This window comes from Oryzias melastigma, linkage group LG23 (assembly GCF_002922805.2).
Source record: "Oryzias melastigma strain HK-1 linkage group LG23, ASM292280v2, whole genome shotgun sequence".
NCBI classification, from domain to species: domain Eukaryota; kingdom Metazoa; phylum Chordata; class Actinopteri; order Beloniformes; family Adrianichthyidae; genus Oryzias; species Oryzias melastigma.
This window is the reverse complement of record NC_050534.1, coordinates 22,135,378-22,154,179: the sequence shown is the minus strand read 5'-3', so window position 1 is coordinate 22,154,179 and position 18,802 is coordinate 22,135,378. Positions and strand designations below refer to the sequence as shown.

At 43.9% G+C, this 18,802-nt stretch overlaps 2 protein-coding genes and 1 long non-coding RNA gene across 6 annotated transcripts in view; 1 reads left to right on the top strand and 2 right to left on the bottom strand.

Moving 5' to 3' along the window:
• The window catches only part of LOC112152612 (myelin regulatory factor-like protein), a 23,823-nt gene extending 20,948 nt beyond the window's left edge, over window positions 1-2,875 (bottom strand). Inside the window, exon 1 of one of the 2 annotated variants that reach the window (XM_024282304.2) lies at window positions 2,839-2,875. The gene's annotated coding sequence lies outside the window, so the exon portion shown is untranslated. Of the gene's footprint in view, window positions 1-2,052; window positions 2,168-2,838 lie in introns of those variants that run through there. The other variant, XM_024282297.2, reaches the window with a different exon arrangement.
• A 2,718-nt stretch (window positions 2,876-5,593) lies between these two features.
• The window catches only part of LOC112157951 (leucine-rich repeat-containing G-protein coupled receptor 5), a 40,104-nt gene continuing 26,895 nt past the window's right edge, over window positions 5,594-18,802 (bottom strand). Inside the window, exons 7-20 of one of the 2 annotated variants that reach the window (XM_024291071.2) lie at window positions 16,462-16,530; window positions 16,300-16,371; window positions 16,133-16,204; window positions 15,515-15,583; window positions 12,339-12,410; window positions 12,171-12,236; window positions 11,967-12,038; window positions 10,597-10,668; window positions 10,358-10,483; window positions 10,142-10,278; window positions 8,406-8,486; window positions 7,959-8,202; window positions 6,872-7,008; window positions 5,594-6,794 (exon numbers count right to left, since the gene is read on the bottom strand). In XM_024291071.2, coding sequence (XP_024146839.1) covers window positions 6,100-6,794; window positions 6,872-7,008; window positions 7,959-8,202; window positions 8,406-8,486; window positions 10,142-10,278; window positions 10,358-10,483; window positions 10,597-10,668; window positions 11,967-12,038; window positions 12,171-12,236; window positions 12,339-12,410; window positions 15,515-15,583; window positions 16,133-16,204; window positions 16,300-16,371; window positions 16,462-16,530 — 1,984 coding nt within the window. In that variant the 3' untranslated portion in view covers window positions 5,594-6,099. Of the gene's footprint in view, window positions 6,795-6,871; window positions 7,009-7,958; window positions 8,203-8,405; window positions 8,490-10,141; window positions 10,279-10,357; window positions 10,484-10,596; window positions 10,669-11,966; window positions 12,039-12,170; window positions 12,237-12,338; window positions 12,411-15,514; window positions 15,584-16,132; window positions 16,205-16,299; window positions 16,372-16,461; window positions 16,531-18,802 lie in introns of both variants that reach the window. The other variant, XM_036210261.1, reaches the window with a different exon arrangement.
• LOC112157957 lies at window positions 12,347-16,228 on the top strand. Of its 2 annotated transcripts, none has more exons than XR_002921253.2 (3): window positions 12,347-12,463; window positions 15,623-15,827; window positions 15,904-16,228. It is a non-coding gene; the product is annotated as an uncharacterized LOC112157957 (long non-coding RNA). The 2 variants fall into 2 exon arrangements; XR_004947179.1 differs by lacking the exon at window positions 12,347-12,463 and adding an exon at window positions 14,322-14,400.

Below are 18,802 nucleotides of genomic sequence, written 5' to 3'. Positions count from 1 at the left end.
ACCTTGAAGCTGATAGCTAGGGGAGGGAGAAGTGCAGACACAGCCACACTCAATTCAATTCAATTAAACCCGGACCCAGAACCAGAGAAAGCTGGTCGGTCCGTTTGCCTGTTTGGACCAGAAACGGATGTTTTCCTCTGAAAGTCAAACGTATTTAAAGATAAAATTCTTGTTAATGTGATTAAAGTTTTTATTTATGTGTGTTCTGTGTTTTATTTATGTCAGAAACTTGTGGATAGACGGTTTGGATGACTGATAGTTGTGGGCGGAGCCAAACAACCCTTAGCAAAACATAGTGTACTACAAGTAGTTCATGGTAAAAATGAGGCAGTAGACTAGAAGTTTACTTTCTATATTTTGTAAACTTGTTCAAATTTAGTCTAAAAACATATTGAGTTAATGTACTTTCTGTACTACATGTAGTACTCTTGCTGTTCTTATGTCAAGTTTCCTTAATGAAATACGTTTTAAGTGTACTTTTTGCAAAGGGAATCCATGTTTTTAAGGTTGTAGTTTTTAGCCCCTGGCTCCGCCTCCATTTGATCACGTGACCTTTCAGCAGCAAAAAGAACATTTTTGTTTCTCTGACAATAAACAAATAAAGTTTGTGGATTCAAACAATGTAAAGTTTGTTTATTAGGATCAAAGAATCGTTTTCTATTCTATTCTATCCTATTCTATCCTGACCTGGCTTCTCTTGACATTTTTATGGAGGAACAAAAGCTCAGATATGACATTCTGACCTGAAGATTACGTATCTTATCTCTGCATCAAGTTGTTTGGTTTAATTGTTTTTCCATGATTTGTTTGGTTTTTCTTTAAACAGATGTTTCCATGGTTCCAGTAAACTGTTAGAAACACTTCTGACTGAAGAGAGAAACAAGAAAACTCTGAATGAAACTGAAGATCAGGATTAGAGGAAAGTGTTGTGCTGCTCCGTCTGTGGCCAGCAGGGGGCGGCAAACCACATTTATGAGGAAACTCAGCAGTTTGATCAAAGATGAGGACTCTATCTTTAATTCAAAGTCAGGAAACTCAAACTTGACTGAAAACGTATTTTTAAATGAATCTAAAGGTAACTGCAGCTGATGGATGAGTGCGGATGATGATGGAGAGAAAAGTGATGACGTTTTTTAGTGGATTTGTGTCAAAATGCATCAAAACACCAAAGTGTTGAACTGAGCAGAAACGTTAACGAGGAATCCCTAAAATAAGACGCACTTTAACATCCTTTCTGGGTGAGATCATTCTCCTGAAGGCAGAAGGAACAGCAGCTTCAGGGACACAGTCGCCGTCTGGTGACTCACAGTGACGCAGGAATGAAGACGACAAAACTCGTCTGAGTGAGGATCAGATCAGCTCAGTCAATCATGTGTCAATAATCTGATCCTCAGTTTTCATCACGAGCAGCAGCAGAAAATCGGATGAACTGATGCTCATATTTGTGTTTATTCTTCTGTTTGACAAACTTAGTGACCCGTCGTTGACCTGATCGAACGGTTCCAGGTTTTATGATTGATTATCCGGATGGATCTACCTGTAGAGGTAAAGTCGAGTTCATAGACGACAAAGATCCATTTCATCCACTGGTCCTGTTTTAGTAAAGCTGGGGGGAGATCAGGAACATCAGCACACCCACCTGAACACACCCACCTGAGCACACTCACCTGGACACACTCACCTGAACATACTCACCTGAACACACCCACCTGAGCACACTCACCTGGACACACTCACCTGAACATACTCACCTGAACACACTCACCTGGACACACTCACCTGGACACGCTCACCTGGACACGCTCACCTGAACACACTCACCTGAACACAACAATCATGCTTAAATGTTCTAGGAAACCCCCTAAAATGAAAAATATCCCCCCAAAAAAGGCTCTGGGATCCTACAGACTGATTGACGTCACCCACAGGAAACATTTTACTTCCAGCTCCAACCAAATTCAGACAATTCAACTGTTTACAATAAGGACGCCGCCATGTTGGAGCCAGACGACTCTCGAGCTGAACTGTCTTCAAGAAGACGAAAAGACCCACCAAGTGAAGCAGGGACACGATCAGGACTGGAACCAGCAAAAATCCGAACGCTCCCAGAACGCCGCTCAGTCGCTGACAGGAAACCAGCTGGAACTTCCTGTTGATGCTCCTGGAGAATAGCGACACCTTGTGGCTCCTCCCATCACGGCACGCTCAGGTAGAGCTTTGGCTTTCACTCTGACTTCATTTAAGAAGAATTGTTTTTACTCAGATTTATTGATATAATATTTACATGAGACGAGTTAACTTCCTCTAAACCTTCGATCTTCATGAAGGAAAGTTCTTCTCTTTCATGAGTCGTTCACCTTCATGTCTTGAGTCACTAACAGGCTGCTGTGACTCATTCCTGAACTCAGAAACCCTCGCGGAACGCCGTGTTCATCAGAGGGTGAAGACGATGATGAAGATGTGCTTCAGCTTCAGCAGCTTCACTGGTTTGAAGATGAAAGCGTGTCTGCAGATGTCAGACATGGAGCAACCAATCACCGATCACGACTGATGGAGGAGGAATGCCGTCAGAAGACCTCCTTATTTTATCTCCAGAATCAGCTCAGAGATGCTGACGTTCAGCTGCTTCCTGAGGTGAGAACGCTCAGCTGGAGGAGATGAAGCAAAACAGACAAACGTCCACCAAACATTCACCAAACATAAACCAAACGTCCGCTAAACGTCCACCAAACGTCCGCCAAACGTCCATCAAACGTCCACCAAACGTCCACCAAACGTCCACCAAACATCAACCAAATGTCCACCTGTAACAAAGTGCCATTTGTTACTTTGTGTTACCTTATGTCTATCTGTTGTGTGTTCATGGTCTGCTCCTTTATTTTCTTTACAGGCTTAATTGGACAAATGTTTGTTAAAATGCTTGGCAGCCATTTTGAATGTGCAGCTTCAACCATTTTGGGTGAGAGGGGTGTTGATGTTGACCCCCTCCATTCCTTGTGCAGTGGTTTGGACCAATTAGTGACAGGCCAAATAAGCAGAACTGTTTGTTCAGTGCAAGAGGTTGAGTTGGAGGTGTTGTCATGAGCCTGGTGAAAAATAAACCCCTTCTACCTCCAAAAAGATTGTGTCTGGTCACTTTAGCACAGCCGCTTTGCGCCACTCTGTTACACCACCAAACATCAACCAAACATCCACCAAACGTCCACCAAATGTCCACCAAACGTCCACCAAACGTCCATCAAACGTCCACCAAACATCCACCAAACGTCCACCAAACGTCCGTCAAACATCCACCAAACGTCCACCAAACGTCCGTCAAACATCCACCAAACGTCCATCAAACGTCCACCAAACATCCACCAAACGTCCACCAAACGTCTATCAAACGTCCATCAAACGTCCATCAAACATCCACCAAACATCCACCAAACGTCCACCAAACGTCCATCAAACGTCCACCAAACATCCACCAAACGTCCACCAAACGTCCACCAAACGTCCATCAAACATCCACCATTCTCTTCTATTCCAGTAGATCTTCAGCCTTTTCTAAACACTAAGATCTGTCGTTTTGAAGTTCTCTGATTCTAAGAACCAGAACCGCTGAGGTCCAACTTGTCCTGTTTAGGTTTGATTCCTACAGAGGAACATCTGTTTTACACTTTCTTCCTCAAACAGGAAGTAGATCTGTTTTAGTTTTTATCACTCAGAACTGACAGAAGCTTTTATCTTCAGAAGTTGCTACTAAAATAAATAAATGTTTTCATTTATTTGTTTTAAAGCTTTTTGTGTCGTTGTATTAAAACATGATTCCTTTAAATTCTGAACTATTTTTCATTTGTTTGTATTTTTCCACCTTAAACCATTTGGATCTAAATTCAGATTATTTCACGTTTAGTGATGATGACTTCTAGAAGGTTCTGATTATTTCTGTTTCTCACCAGAAAGAAGAAACAAAAACAGATTTTTAAAGCACTTTTAATTCATTTACATCACAAACTAGAACTCTACAGAATAAACAATCAATCACCTCCAAAAACTAGAATACTTTACAAAACTTTACAAGAGACGGCTTCACATCCGAGTCTGAGGTTCTGCAGAAACTCCAGAACTTTTTCAAACGTTTAAGTGCTGATCATAAAAAAATCACAGATTCTTTAAGTTTTTTGCTTTTTTTGATGCCAAAAGAGACGCAGAGAAAATAAACCTTCATGCTTTATGAGATTTTTGTCCAGGTGAGAAAATGACGGATTCAACCAGGAGAACATGGAAACACCCAGGTGTCCTGTTGCCACGGTAACTCATCACTTCCTCTCTCTTGTCAGTTTTCCAGATTCAAGGGAGAAACTCCAGCAGGCGGGAAGTGAAACTATCAGAGGGTTCAAAGTGTAAAAACTTTATACGCACCAGCAGAGGAGACGACAGAAGAGCAGGAGGAACATCTTTAGGATTCAAACGTTTACAGACTAAATTGAAGTGATGATTAAACCAAATCTACACTGTAAAAAGTGAAACTTTGGATCATTTTACAACATTTCTTTAATTAGTTACACTCAATAATTTTAAGTGGAAGAAAACTAATAATTTTACATGTAACAAAATACAGAATTTGTGTTAATTGATGGAAAGTTTCACTTTTTTCAGTGTAGAGACAAAAGTTACAGAAGATTTCACCTTCATGGAAACTACAGAAACGGTTTGATCACATGATCAATGATCACAGCAGATCCACACGGTACCAGAGGCCTCACAACCAGACTCTGGACCTGGGTCCGGTTCACGTCCCTGGACTCGAGCTCAGAACAGAAACCGGATGGTTTCACTCTTCAGGAGGACCAACAAACCAATCTACAGAACCAAAGGATCATGGGAGTTTGTATTTACATCAGGAGTCCACATCGAGGTCCAACTGCGTGACGAAGATCGCACGTACGTGGCGGTTCTCACATGCGCTCGCCAGAACATCAGCTGTTAGGGCCGAGCGTTTGGCCGACATTTGCTGACACGACGCTGCGAAACCAGTCGCTTTTCAAAATAAAAGCATGGCAGTGTGTTTGGATCAACACCTGCAGGAAAACTGAGTTTCTGTGCAGAGAAAACAACAGCAGGAGGTCGAATGACGCTATGCTAGCTACAAAGACTCTACGGCAGGAGAGTCAAACTCAATCGCAGAGTTGCCAAAATCCAAAACACACCTGAGGTCACGGGCCGAACGGAGAAACATCTTAAAACCTTCTCTTTAAAACTGTTGAACATAATTATGAACTAGATGTATACCTGCAATCATGCTAGTGTGAATGCTGGAAGATGAATTTGGATGCTGAAGATGCTAAAGCTGCTAGACAGCTAAAATATTAGCTTAATGCCGAATTAGCCTAAAACAAACAAAAAAAAAAACTTAGGTTAGCCAAAACAGCTAGCATGTAGCTAAAAAATTAGATAAACTCCAAAACAGCCTAAAAAAATCTTAGTAAATGCCAAACTGTAACTTTTTAACCTAATTCTGAATAATAAAAATGCAGGAATATTATTCCAGAATAAATCAACTTAAACCTTAAATAACTTTAATATTTTACTCTCCATAAAAATATATTTTGTCAAAATTATACAAGTTAGAAATGAGCTCAAGATAACATCGGGTCATTAATAACAATAAAATGATCTGGAGGGCCGGATAGAATCACCAGGAGGGCCGGATCCGGCCCCCGGGCCGTAACTTTGACACGTTTTAAAGTTGTGGTTCTGGTGGTTTCCTTACATAACCTCCGTGTGACCTCTGACCTTTCCTGAGGATTTAAACATTTTAAAGTTTTTTTATTTAGATTTGAGTTCTCTGCTACTAAATGACTTGAATTGAAATAGTGGGGAGCAGATTTGTTTTTGTGCTTTCTCAGCGTTCCAGCCCACATCATGATCCTCCCACCTCTGTGTTTGATCATTGATGATTAGATGTTTGTTTTTCAGACGTTTGTTTTGACGGGATTTGACGTCTCCATCAGTGAAGCTTCTCGTTCCTCTTGACTGATCCGCAGTCGCAGTCGCAGCTGCAGCTGTAAAGTCTGGATGGGTCGTTGGATCAGACTCTGCCGCTCTTTCAGTTCAGTGATGAAGGCCTCTTCCTCCTCCTTCTCCTCCTCCTCCTCCTCCTCCTCCTCCTGACTCCTCCTCCTTCAAATGTTCCACCAGCACCTGCGTGGAGTCGCACGACTGTTTCTCTGCATCCTCGTCGTCGTCTGAATCCAGCGTGCTTCCTCTCGCCGCCGCCCGTCTCTGCAGCCTGGACGGCGCCGCGCCTCCGCAGGCGCGCTTGGCGAGCGCCGTCAGCTCCTCCCTGGCGAGCGGGGTGAAGAGGAGGTAGAGGAGGGGGTTGACGCAGGCCGGCAGCGGCGCCACCAGCAGCAGCAGCGCCTTTGCCGCCTCCGGCCCCACGGCGGGGAGCCGCAGGAGCGAGGAGAAGGAGAGGAAGGCGACGGGGAGGTAGAGGAGGCAGTCGGAGAACAGCAGCCAGGCCAGGTGTCGGGTCAGCGCCGCCTCCTCGTCACACGCCGCCGCGGCTTTGCTGCTCTGACAGTAGAAACGGGTGAAGGCGACCGTCATGAGGAGGAAGCAGAGCGAGTCGAAGAGGACCAGCGAGACGGAGAACGCCAAGGAGGAGGAGGAGGAGGAGGGCAGCGGCAGACAGAAGGAGGTGCTGCTGCCTCCGGCCACCAGAGGGGGCAGCGCGATGGCCACGCCCACCAGGAAGCTCAGACAGACGGACAGGCGGATCCAGAGCGGCGTGGCGCCGGAGCGACCTGCAGACAGAGGAGAAATCTGGAGGTCACGACTGCGGGACGAATCCGTCCAGAGCTCGCCGTGCAGCCGCTCTCACCGCCACTGCGCACGCCGGACGCCAGGCAGCGCTCCAACGCCGCCACGGTCAGCAGGAAGAGTGCGGTCTGAGACGCAAAGACGCACAGGAAGCTGCTGAGGGGACAAAGGAAGCTGCTCTCCCACCGCGCTCCGAACCTGCGAGGAAAGCAGCGAATCCATGAAGGCGAGAAACGACAGGAAACATCAGCAGAACCTCTGGATCTGTGATGCCAGGAAACATCCAGAACTTACCAGAACCTCCTCACAGTGAGACACTTGGAAACATTTTATGTTGAATTTGAATAAAAACTTTACGGACATCATTGAAAACAGTGGTTCTGGTGGAGTGGTTCTGGGTAAGTGGTTCTAGGTGAGTGGTTCTGGTTAAGTGGTTCTGGTGGAGTGGTTCTGGTGGAGTGGTTCTGGTGGAATGGTTCTGGTTAAGTGGTTCTGGTTAAGTGGTTCTGGGTGAGTGGTTCTGGTGGAGTGGTTCTGGTTAAGTGGTTCTGGTTAAGTGGTTCTGGTTAAGTGGTTCTGGTGGAGTGGTTCTTGTTAAGTGGTTCTGGGTGAGTGGTTCTAGTGGAATGGTTCTGGTTAAGTGGTTCTGGTGGAGTGGTTCTGGTGGAGTGGTTCTGGTTAAGTGGTTCTGGTTAAGTGGTTCTGGTGGAGTGGTTCTTGTTAAGTGGTTCTGGGTGAGTGGTTCTGGTGGAATGGTTCTGGTTAAGTGGTTCTGGGTAAGTGGTTCTGGTTAAGTGGTTCTGGTGGAATGGTTCTGGTTAAGTGGTTCTGGTGGAGTGGTTCTGGGTGAGTGGTTCTGGTGGAATGGTTCTGGTGGAATGGTTCTGGTTAAGTGGTTCTGGGTAAGTGGTTCTGGTGAATTGGTTCTGGTTAAGTGGTTCTGGTGGAGTGGTTCTGGGTAAGTGGTTCTGGTGGAATGGTTCTGGTTAAGTGGTTCTGGTGGAGTGGTTCTGGGTAAGTGGTTCTGGTGGAGTGGTTCTGGTGGAGTGGTTCTGGGTGAGTGGTTCTGGGTGAGTGGTTCTGGGTGAGTGGTTCTGGTGGAATGATTCTGTTTAAGTGGTTCTGGTTAAGTGGTTCTGCTCTCGTACCTCCAGAAGCTTCCGTACGTCCAGCCGTCCACCACGGCCAGCCAGCCGCTCCAGACTCCCATCAGGCCGTTCACCAGAGCCAGCAGGCCAATCAGCAGCTTGGTGGGCGTGACCACGCTGGCGGGGGAGAAGAAGACGGCCAGCAGCACCAGACTGTTGCTGATCAGGGAGACGGCGGCGATCAGCCACACGCCGCCGCGGATCATCCAGCTGCCCAGCAGGTGGCGACACGGCCGCAGCGGTCCTGCAGAAACGGCGTCCTCAGAACACGTTCCAGAACGTCGTTTGTAAAAACTGAACCGATAATTCAGGTGTCTTCATGAACAGCTGCTGCAGCGTCATGAGGGGGATCAGAACCTTCTTCTGGATTCTAACAGGTTCTGAGGATCTTCAGCGTCTCCTCTCCTGCTCTAAGAACGTGAACAGAACCGGGTCGGGACCTCTTACCTGGCGTGGGGCTGCAGTGGACGGCGTGCTGAGGTTTGGGTTCATCCTCAAACTCCATCAGGAAGTCCTGCCAGTCCGGTTCTGCTGCAGAGACAAAGACGGGCCGACGGTCAAACGGCATGCTGGGATTGAAACCACATTTTCCTGATCTGTGAAGTGGTCGGTACAAATGACCCGACTCATCAGAGTCAGAATCATCAGAAACATCTTTCCTTTGTTCTCTTTCTGTTCAGATTTTTCCTTATTTCACTTAAACATCAACTTTGAGTTCCTCTGAAAAGCTCAACCGACCAGCAGAGGGCAGCAGCACACAAGTCTTCTGTCCACCTTCAAACTACTGCATCACATGAAGAAGAACTACTGGGATACCTCCATAGACAGTACATAGAGAACTGGACGGAACCTCCCCTCATATACTATCACTGGACGAAGTGGGCGTGTCCATAAATCCCTTACAAACTCAGGTTAATTCTGTCTAGTACAGGTGCCGCCATGTTGGAGCCAGACGACAGTGATTGGTCCGAGTCCGTCACTTTTTTACAGTCGCCAATAAGGAGTGAGCTTGTTTGAAGGCCACGCCCCTTCCACTGAAAGCAGCTGTCAATCAAACATTTGAGGTGGGCACCACATGGTTTTACTGAGGCTTCTGATTGGTCAGTTTATAGCCTGGATAACTTGTGATAAAGAAAAAATATCTTAAAAAAATAAAGATTATAAAGATGTTAAAAAGTATCAGATCCAGAATGTTTATTCAGACCAACAGAATGATAACAGCTGTTTATGTCTCTGTAGAAGTCTACAGGATTCTGGCTATTGGAGCCACTTCCTGTTTGGAGTGTAAGGGGGCGGGGCCTTGCTGTGCAGTGATTCTGCAGTCTATGGATACTTCCTGTGGTTTTTTGTGCTGTTCTAGAATTTCACCCTGACACAAACTCAAAAACTCACAGATATTTGTACATATCTAGTAACTGGTGAAAATGTATTTTGGGCAACTACCCCCCCCAAATGATGACATCACAGTGAGAGAAACCATTATGGGGCCAAAATGTCTTATTGGGTTAAAAAAAAGTTACAATTGACTAATGAGACTAAAAAAAACACGTCAGGAACATCAACAGGAAGTTTGAAAACTATTATGGGATAGCAACAGGACCTACAGCTTATACCATGTTGTGTCAAAGTCAGAAATTTGGCAAAATTTTTGAACAATAAGAGAAACGGGAAAAAGGAAAATTTCACTTAAGTCTACAACCACAACGCCAGTCCTGTCGACCTTTGACCTTAGGAAGCAAAATCACCTTTAGCTCTCTAATGTAAACTCCTCTAACACATTTCAATCTATTGCCTTCTAACTCCTGGAACGTCGTTGGGAGGCTCCTAAATGTTGGTCTTAAAGTTTGCAGATGTTAGACATTGTTAGCGTGGCGAGCGAGTGAAAGTGGCGTTCATCTACTGATTGGACGGATTGTTGTGAGAATGTTTTATATGAATCGCTGAATCAAGCTGAAAAAAAAAAAATCTGATATGACCATATTAGGAATGCCATGGCTGACAAAAACCTCCGTTGCTATGGAAATCCAAAAGTTTACTTTCCCGTATTCTTATAAAAATGGCGTCAACCTGCTCATCACCTCCAGACGACCAAAAAGTAAAATGGTTGCTATGGAGATAAACCTACAGAAAAGTCGCCATTTTGAAAAAATGTGTTTTTTTAAAATCATTTTGTCTCGCTCCACCTTGACTGAAGAGGACAGCAGCGTCTCTCCCCGCCGGCTCCACGGCCTCCTCCTTCTCCCAGGACACGCCTCCTCCTGCCTGCCTCTCACAGGAGGTGAAGGCGCAGCACTGGAAGGCGTAGGGAAGCTCCATCCACCTGAGAAGATCCAACATCCACACCTCAGAGGAGTTCTGCAGAAGTCGGACCAGAACCGTCACACGCAGAGACGCCCCACCTGACCCGCGGCAGCTCCTCACGCGGAATCAACGCCATCAGCTGACCGTTACCGGCCAACCGCAGGTGAGTCAGCGCCTGCAGACCGCTCAGAGGCAGAGACGACAGCTGATTGGACGACAGATCCCTGCAGAGACAAGTGGGCGTGGCCTTTTCACCGGGACCATTTGATTTTAATCTTTACTCCTCAGATTAAACAAATCCTGGGGACTTTTTCGTGTTCTGATGTGTGAATCTTACAGTTTGTTGAGCGCCGGCAGAGCGGAGAAGCTGTTGGGTTTGACGGACGCCAGCCGGTTCCAGGAGAGATCTCTGGGAGACGGGAGAGCGGCGGTTAGAGGAGAACACGCCTCCAACATGCCGTTACTGCACTTCAATCAGAAGGTTTGGAGTTTAATGAGTTTCAGTCATTAAACTCAAACATTTATAGTCTCACTTCTTAAGAGAAAATGCGAAACATTATAATTATTAATCTGATGTTTGTGGAAATGTTGGGATATTTGATCATCTAAAGTTGTTCACTTTCATTTCAGAAGTTCCAGGATTTTATGTTTAAAATGCATTTAGTTCATTTTCATTTTAAAACAGACTTTTACAAACTAGTTTTTTTAGAGGCTAAACATGGTTTAGAAATTCAGCTCCAAACAGGAATCAAGAATAAGATAATCCTAATCCAGAACGAATGAGTGTAAACGTCTGGATCATTCTGGATTCTGCAGCGACGACAGAAATGATTTAAAAGTCTTCTCATTGGTCCCTGTGGGCAACATTTAATCCTTTAAACTCCATTATGTGATTAAACGTCTATTTGTTACATAATAGACTTTACTGAGTTACATTCAGGCTCACATCAGGACCACGTTTGAGTTTCTGCTCTTCGCTCTGGTTTGTCCGGAGCTCTGACCCGTCTGACCCGTCTGATCCGGCTGGACCGGCTTCTGAGCGGCTGGTTGGGATTAAAGCGGCTCGGACCCGGCCGTGACAGCCGCTCTTTGTTTCTGATGTGGGCGGGGCCAGGGTTAAAGCTCCTACATGATCGGTGCTGATGTTCAGACACGATGCTGGAGCTTAGGCGGCGCTGTGAGTCCAGAACAGTGGAAGAGCAGCGCCGGTCGGTCTTTACCTTCCAAAGTCTAACTTCTGCTTCACTGCGTCTCTGGTCCAACGAGTCCAGAACTCAGCCGGCTCATGCGGAGTCCAACCCTCATCTCTGCATATCCAAATTCAGAAGAGACTCCAGCCTCCCGCTCTCAGATCCTGACCGTTTACCTGCCTCAGCACCATGGGGGCGGAGCTTTCTGCTCCCAGAACTCTCCTCCGTCTGACATCAGGAACGTGGATTCTAAACTTTCCGTGTGATCTCCTTTATAGACGTCGTCTTTGATGTATTTAATCCTAATTTTGTCGGGAAAGTTTTGCTTAAAAAGTTTAAATGAATTTTCCGGTTTTCCAACATGCTGCCCGCCTCCTTTTTACCCATCAGCCCCTCTGGTGGACCAAACTGAAGAAACACTGACAGAAAACTGACGACTTCCTCTGTGTGTGCACGTGTGACAGTGCATGTGTGTGCACATGTGTGTGCAGGTGTGCATGTGTGCGTGCACGCTCACAGGAAGCGCAGAGCGCTCAGCCCGGTGAAGGTGTTCTCCTGCAGCTCCTCCACCTCGTTGTGGTGCAGGTCTCTGGAAAACAGCAGCTGGGATGTTTCCATCATCCTATAACCAAACATTTCTGCCTTCCTGCCCCACTGGGGGGTTTGTGTTTGATAGATGACTTCACAGATGAAGAAATAATGTGGAAAGTGAAGAACTCACAACTTCTGAAGACTCTCACAGGCGGAGAAACTGGGCAAGGTCTGGATGTGGTTATAGGAGAGGTCTCTGCACAGAGGAGAACATTCCAGGTGTCTGAGTTCCAAGTGACCCTGAACGCGTCTCAGAGCAGCACGACACCCAGGTGAGCTCAGGTGTGTTTGGACTCACAGCAGCTGCAGGTTGGGAAGCTGTTCACACACTGAAGCAGGTAGAGAGGTGATGCGAGCTCCGGTGATGGTCCTGAAACCAAAGAGGTTTGGCGTCAGAGCGGAGGACAACCGTCTTACTGGAAGGTCAGGGTTCACCGCTTCACACAGCTTCAGGGGCTCAGAGCTTCATTATGCAGGAATGAAATGAAGCTTTGGAGCGTTTCAGTGTTCAGGCGCAGAAAACAAATGTTTTAGAAAAATATTTGGACAAAAGATGAGTTAAACATATTTTAAAATCAATAAATCAAGTAGAGAAGTTGCATTACCTGCAATAATGCGAGTGTGAATGCTTTTAGCTGAAAATGCTAAAGCTACTTGCATAATGCTAACATTGCTAAATGACTTAAAAGTGAAAGAAATTGCAAAAAGAATTTGAAGAATTTCTTGAAAAAACACAAAACTTGCAAAAAATAAATAAAAAATGTGTTAATATGTACTCAGAACTAACCCCAAACCTCAGCTGATTAGCCAAAAAAGCTAGCATGTTGATTAATCCTAGCCTAACTCCATAGTAACCTAAAAAAACCTCTGTAGTGGCTATATTAGCCAAAAATGTTAGCATGTTACTAAAATATTAGCTTAACTCCAAAATGTAGCAAAAAAATCTCAGTAGATGCTAAATTACCCAAGAAAGCCAGTATGTCGCCAAAATACTAGCTTAACTCAAAATAAGCCCAAAGCCTCAATAGATGCCAAATCAGCCAAAAAAGTTAGCATGTTGCTAAAATGTTAGCTTAACCCAAAGCTAACGTTAAAACTTCAGTAGCAATAATTTCTTTAACTTGCTGAACGCTTTGATACCAAACCTGCATCGTCTGCAGAAAATGTACAAATATTTAAAGAATTATGTGGAGAAGAAAAAAAAAGTAAAATTGGCCTAAAATTTAAAAAAAAATGTGTAAGTAAAAGAAAAAGCTTGAATCTCTTGAACATGCTGAGTGTTTATAATTCCATACATTTTATAAATGTGAAAATTCTCCGATTCATTTTCAATGGGGCTAAAAAAAAAAAATCGCATAAGTTCCGTAAAATCTTAAAAACCTTGGAATTTACAAACACAAAAACAAGATGAAGTTGTTATTTCTGTAAATATTTAAACTCTATTTTTCCCTTTTTCTCCTAAACATCAGCTTTACAAAGCAGATACTAACTTCGTCTGAAAAACAATGACAGTAAATGAGATTCTGATCCCAAAGACTAAAACTAAATTGTTAATAAAAGTTTTCATTTGAGGATCTTTGAGTTTATCTTCTGCATTTTGCACAAATATCTTCATCGTTTCAAACATTCACATTCAGCAGACTGATAGAAGCTGCTGGGATTAAGGAAGCAGCTCCGTTTCTGATCCAGGATCAGTGGATCCACCAGCAGACGTCTGAGTAAATTCACCGTCTGTCTGATCATCACATTAGAGTTTCTGACATCTAAACTGACATCCTCCACATGAGGATCAGAGATTGGGTTGAACTACAGATGATCCTGATCAGATAACCCCAGCTCCACTCGGAGGATCAAGAGGAACTTTTTCCTCCAACTGGTGACAGATTAAGGAAACGGAGACGTTTGAGTTCTCTGGAGGTTAATGAGTGACAGCGCTCAGGTGTGAAGCAATCAGGAGCTGAAACAACAAGGTTCAGGGCAGCTGAAGCCCAGACCAGGACCAGGACCAGACAACGAACAACCGGAGGAGCGGAAAAGATTCCAGAGAAAACAGACGACAGATTCTAGATCTGCTGCATCTGAAAGTCTCTCAGACGCATCCGAGGATTCTGGATCTAAAAGGAGAGCAGGAACTCAGGAACTGGTCCAGAATCATTCACAGAACTTTGATGAGATCATGTTCTGGCTGCAGATTGGTCCTAAAATTCCTCTTTACCGTCTCTGAAAGCTCTCCTGGATCGTCAGAGACTCGGGTGCGGCTTTGATTCTGGAAACTTGGATTGAGTTCAGTTCACAAACAGGAATGTCTAAAATCGGAGTTTGACTTCATACAACAGGAAGTCCGGAACGCCGGGAAGAATGTGGGTCAGAGTTTTGGTTTGTGTTTTCAATTCCACCTTTAGTTCAGAGCGAGGTTACAGCAGAACTCACGCGACCTCCAGAACGGAAAAACACGACAACATAAACACAACACAAGAGTTTATTATAACACAACAAGCAGAAAAACTGCTCTGGATTCAGGTGAAAATGAAGACAATCGGAAAGACTGGAGAGGTTTGGAGACGGCAGTCTGAGAGATACAGCAACACAACACAAAACACACAATACAACACAACACAACTCAACATCACACAATACAACACACCACACAACATAACACAACCAAATACACAAAATACACAACATAACCCAACACATAAACAACATACACAATACAAAATGACACTACATGACAGAAAACACACAACATAACAACACGACACAACACACAATACAACAAAACACACAACACAACATAACACAGCACATAAACAATATATACGATACATGTATATGACACATGACAAAAACACACAAAACAACACACACAACACACAAAAGACACAATACAATACAACGCAACACACAAAACACAACACATACATAACACACACAATACAACTCACCAAACACAACATATACACAATAGAACTCACACAACACACTAAACACAACACAACACGACACAACGCAACATAACACAAAACACAACACATACAATACAACACAACACACAAAAAACAACATGACACAACACAAAAGAACACACGCAGCACGACACAAAACACACAACACATACAAAACAACACTAAAACTGCAAAAAACTCAGATATGATGAAGCTTTTTTTTACATATTTAGATTTTTTGTTGGTGTAAATATGTGTGAGTGTGTTTGAGTGCATGTATATGTTTGTGTACATGTGTCTGTGTGTGCGTTAGTGTATAGACATGAGTGTCTCTTTGTGTGCATGTTTGTTTGTTTGTGTGTATCTGTGTGTGTTGTTGTATAGATGTGTCTGTCTTTGTGTATCTGTCAGTGTCATGTAGATGAATATAGGTGTGTGTGTGCGATGTGTAGTAGTGTATGTCTATGATTGAGTGTGTGAGTGTGTCTGTAAATGTGTGTATTTGTGTCTATGTGTGTGTGGATCTTACAGACTCTCCAGACTCCTGGTTCCTGTCAGATCCGGGAACTCTTGGAGTTCTGCTGCTCCGTTCAGAGACCTGAAAAAGACGTCAGCTTCAGTTTTTTCTCTGGTTTAGGTTTTATTCTTCCTCAATGTTTCCTCTGCCCAGTGATGTCACATCCTGTCAAGATGGCGGCACGCCTTAAACTGGCTCCACAGAAACCAGTAGGTCATATGACCAAACACCTGTTCAGAAACCCAAACCCAATGAAGAAAGGATCCGGATGCAGTTCAGCGGGACACCACTGGGGGCAGCAGATCCATTGTTTGGAGCAGCAGAGGTCCAATCATTTTGAGTTTTAACATAAATACTCGTATTGATTGATGATTGACGCTCGCGTCTCTGTTCCCACGCAGATTGGTCAAACTTTCTCGTCCAGGACAGAGATTTAATTTCTGTTTCCTGGATCTACCGGTGGGAACTCGACGCTCCACTAGGAAGGTTCAGGTGACAGTCTTAGATTTCTAAACCACCTGAACTGGTTCTCCTCATCGTGAGGAAGCAGCTCCGATCGGACTTCCTCTTGGATGAAAACATCCAGAAGAACAAATGTGAGGAGACGAAATTCTTTGATTTGTTCCTTACAAAGTGCGAAGCTCCGGCAGGTTCTGAAAAGCCGTCCGTCCGACAGACTGGATCGGATTATCGTAGAAAAGTCTGAAAAAAAAAAGCAAAATAAAAGTGGTCAAAGTTTAACATAAAAAACTCCTGATTCTTAAAGCTGCTGTTAAAACTGTGTGACTTCCACTCACATGGTGGTCAGTGACGGGTTCCCTATGAAGGCATGCTCAGGGATGGACTGGATGTTGTTGCTATGGAAACCTCTGAGAAGGAAGAGGCAGAAAGTCATCATTTCCGTTTTATATTCGAAAATACACAAATAATACAATAAAACAAACCAAACGAAGACTCACAGCTCTTTGAGGTGTTTGAGAGAGCGGATGGCCGAAGGAAACTCCACCAACTGGTTGTAGTTCAAATCCCTGACCAGGTAAACAGACGTTTAGAACATTTAGCATTTTTGACAGGAACTTAAAAGTCAACTTCCACCAAAAGAGTTTAACAGTGGAACATTTCAAAGTAAAACCTCAACATTTCATCTCTGCTGCCTCCTGACTGCTCTCAACAGTCTTCTACACCTTTCCTTTGGTCACATCTCACATCTCCACCTGCTTGGATCTTCACCTCTCTTGTTCTGGATTGTTGACCTCAAGTTCTTGAACTCCTCCCCTTTCTCCATCCTCGCCGTTTCTCTTGTTCACACTTAGAGACTCTGCCTTCCTGCAGGTGACCTTCATTCCTGTCCTTTCCAGAGTAAACCTTCACCTCTCTGCGTTTTTCTCCACCTTCGCTCTGCTCTCCTACATATCACAGTGTCATCTGCAAACAATATGACCCACAGAGATCCCCGTCTGGCCACTTCTGTCAGTCTGTCCATTGCCATGGCAACAGGAGCCCGATCCTCGGTGCAGTCACATTTCCACCTTAATTTCATTGATTTAAATCACATGACTGGTTTGGTTTTGATGTGAGTTTTTCGTTATGACACGACCCTCTGGATAGCTAGTAATCAAACATGTCGTAGAGTTAGATAAGCTAACTCCTCTTTAATAGTTCTGGTAAATCTCCTGTCCGTCCTAGAAGAGGATCTCTCCCTCATGTGGACATCGTTATAGTGTCTACTTTTTCCTGAATTAGTTTTTCCTTACCAGTAGGGAGGGTCTAAGAGCAGGATAAAGCAGTTTTATTTAGTCTGTTTAGTTTAGCAATTAGCTAATGTTTATATTTTATGACCGACCTTCTGCTTCTGTACAATTACCGTCATGAAGCCCAATGAGGCGATTCTTCTGGGCTACTTAAATAAAATGTAATTGAATTTACTTGAAACATGAAACCACTAGATACTGCCCCCTTGTGGTTGCGATAAAGATTCAAATAGAGCTTTATTAACGGCTGCATTTACAGCAATAAATTAACTTTATTCATAATAAAACATATTTAGATTTTAGCACAAAAGCAGAACAACATTATTCCTGGATTTAAAGGTTTTCTTGTGGGATTTTTTAAATCCAAAAGTAGTAAAGGCTAATCTACAGCCGCTGTCCTTCAGGAGATCTTTAAAGACATTTACTTAAAACTGATTTAACAGGCAACTGCATGAATCTGAAGAAGCAGGAATTGAGATGAAGGAAGCGTAAGAGGAGATTATCACAGGAAGAGGAATTCTTTCCTTCTTCCCGTTTTTATCCCTCCTGTTCGGAGCTCGTTTCGGACAATAGCGCCCTCAAAAGAGCAGCTGCTAGAACTGCATCAGTCATTGGTTTCCTCCTCAGACGCTGAAATTCCGATCCAAACGGGAACGCCAGCCCCCCAGAATGACAGCTCGGCGTTAGATCCGTTATGGAATAACCGATTTTACGATGCTGTGGGAATGTTGGCCTTAGACTGGGAAAGTGTTTCATGTAAATGTTTATGTTTCAAACTTTGTGTTTGGCTTTCATCTTTTTTTCCTGGAGTCCTTTAAGTTTATTAAAGAAACATTTAACTGTGTCTCCTTCCTTTTTTGTTTTCTTTCATCACCAGTAGAGACTAGAGCATTCCTGGGCTCCACACATGGCTTTAATTAGGTCCACTCATCCATCTCTGGGATGCAGGTGGCTGTTACGCACACACACACAAATACACTGTGTGTGAAATGAAGCTGCCACATTGTGAAAATAACATTAAATTGAAATTGCTTCAGTCTGTGTCTGAGTCCTTGTGTGTGCGACCATGGGATGATTGTTAACAACAATAGCTGCTGTGCCGCTCTTGTTTCATATCCTGAACAGTCATGCGTCCATCACATGTTGATTCTCTACAAAATGTTTCTAAGAGGAAAACTGGTCCTACTTCATGTTTGTCTCCACAGCAGTGGATGAAAGATGACATTCATTTGTTTTATTTTTTTGTTGGAAATGTTCTTAGTGGAGTTTGAAATGGAAACTCAGTTTTGGATTGAAACCTCGTGTGGAAGTCCTGATAGGAGCAGAAATGATGGAGTGTCTTTAAAAAGTCATAACAAGTAATAAAGTTATAGATTTTATGAGGACAGTTTAGAAACTGGTAGTTCTGCTTTTTGTTTAGGAATTCTTACAGATCAATATAGTGACGGAATATATTGACCAATTTTAAGGTTTGTTTGACGTCTTTGTTTGCAGAAGACTAAAGTAAAAATAGACCATCATGCACTGCAGCTATCAACCAGCACCTGAG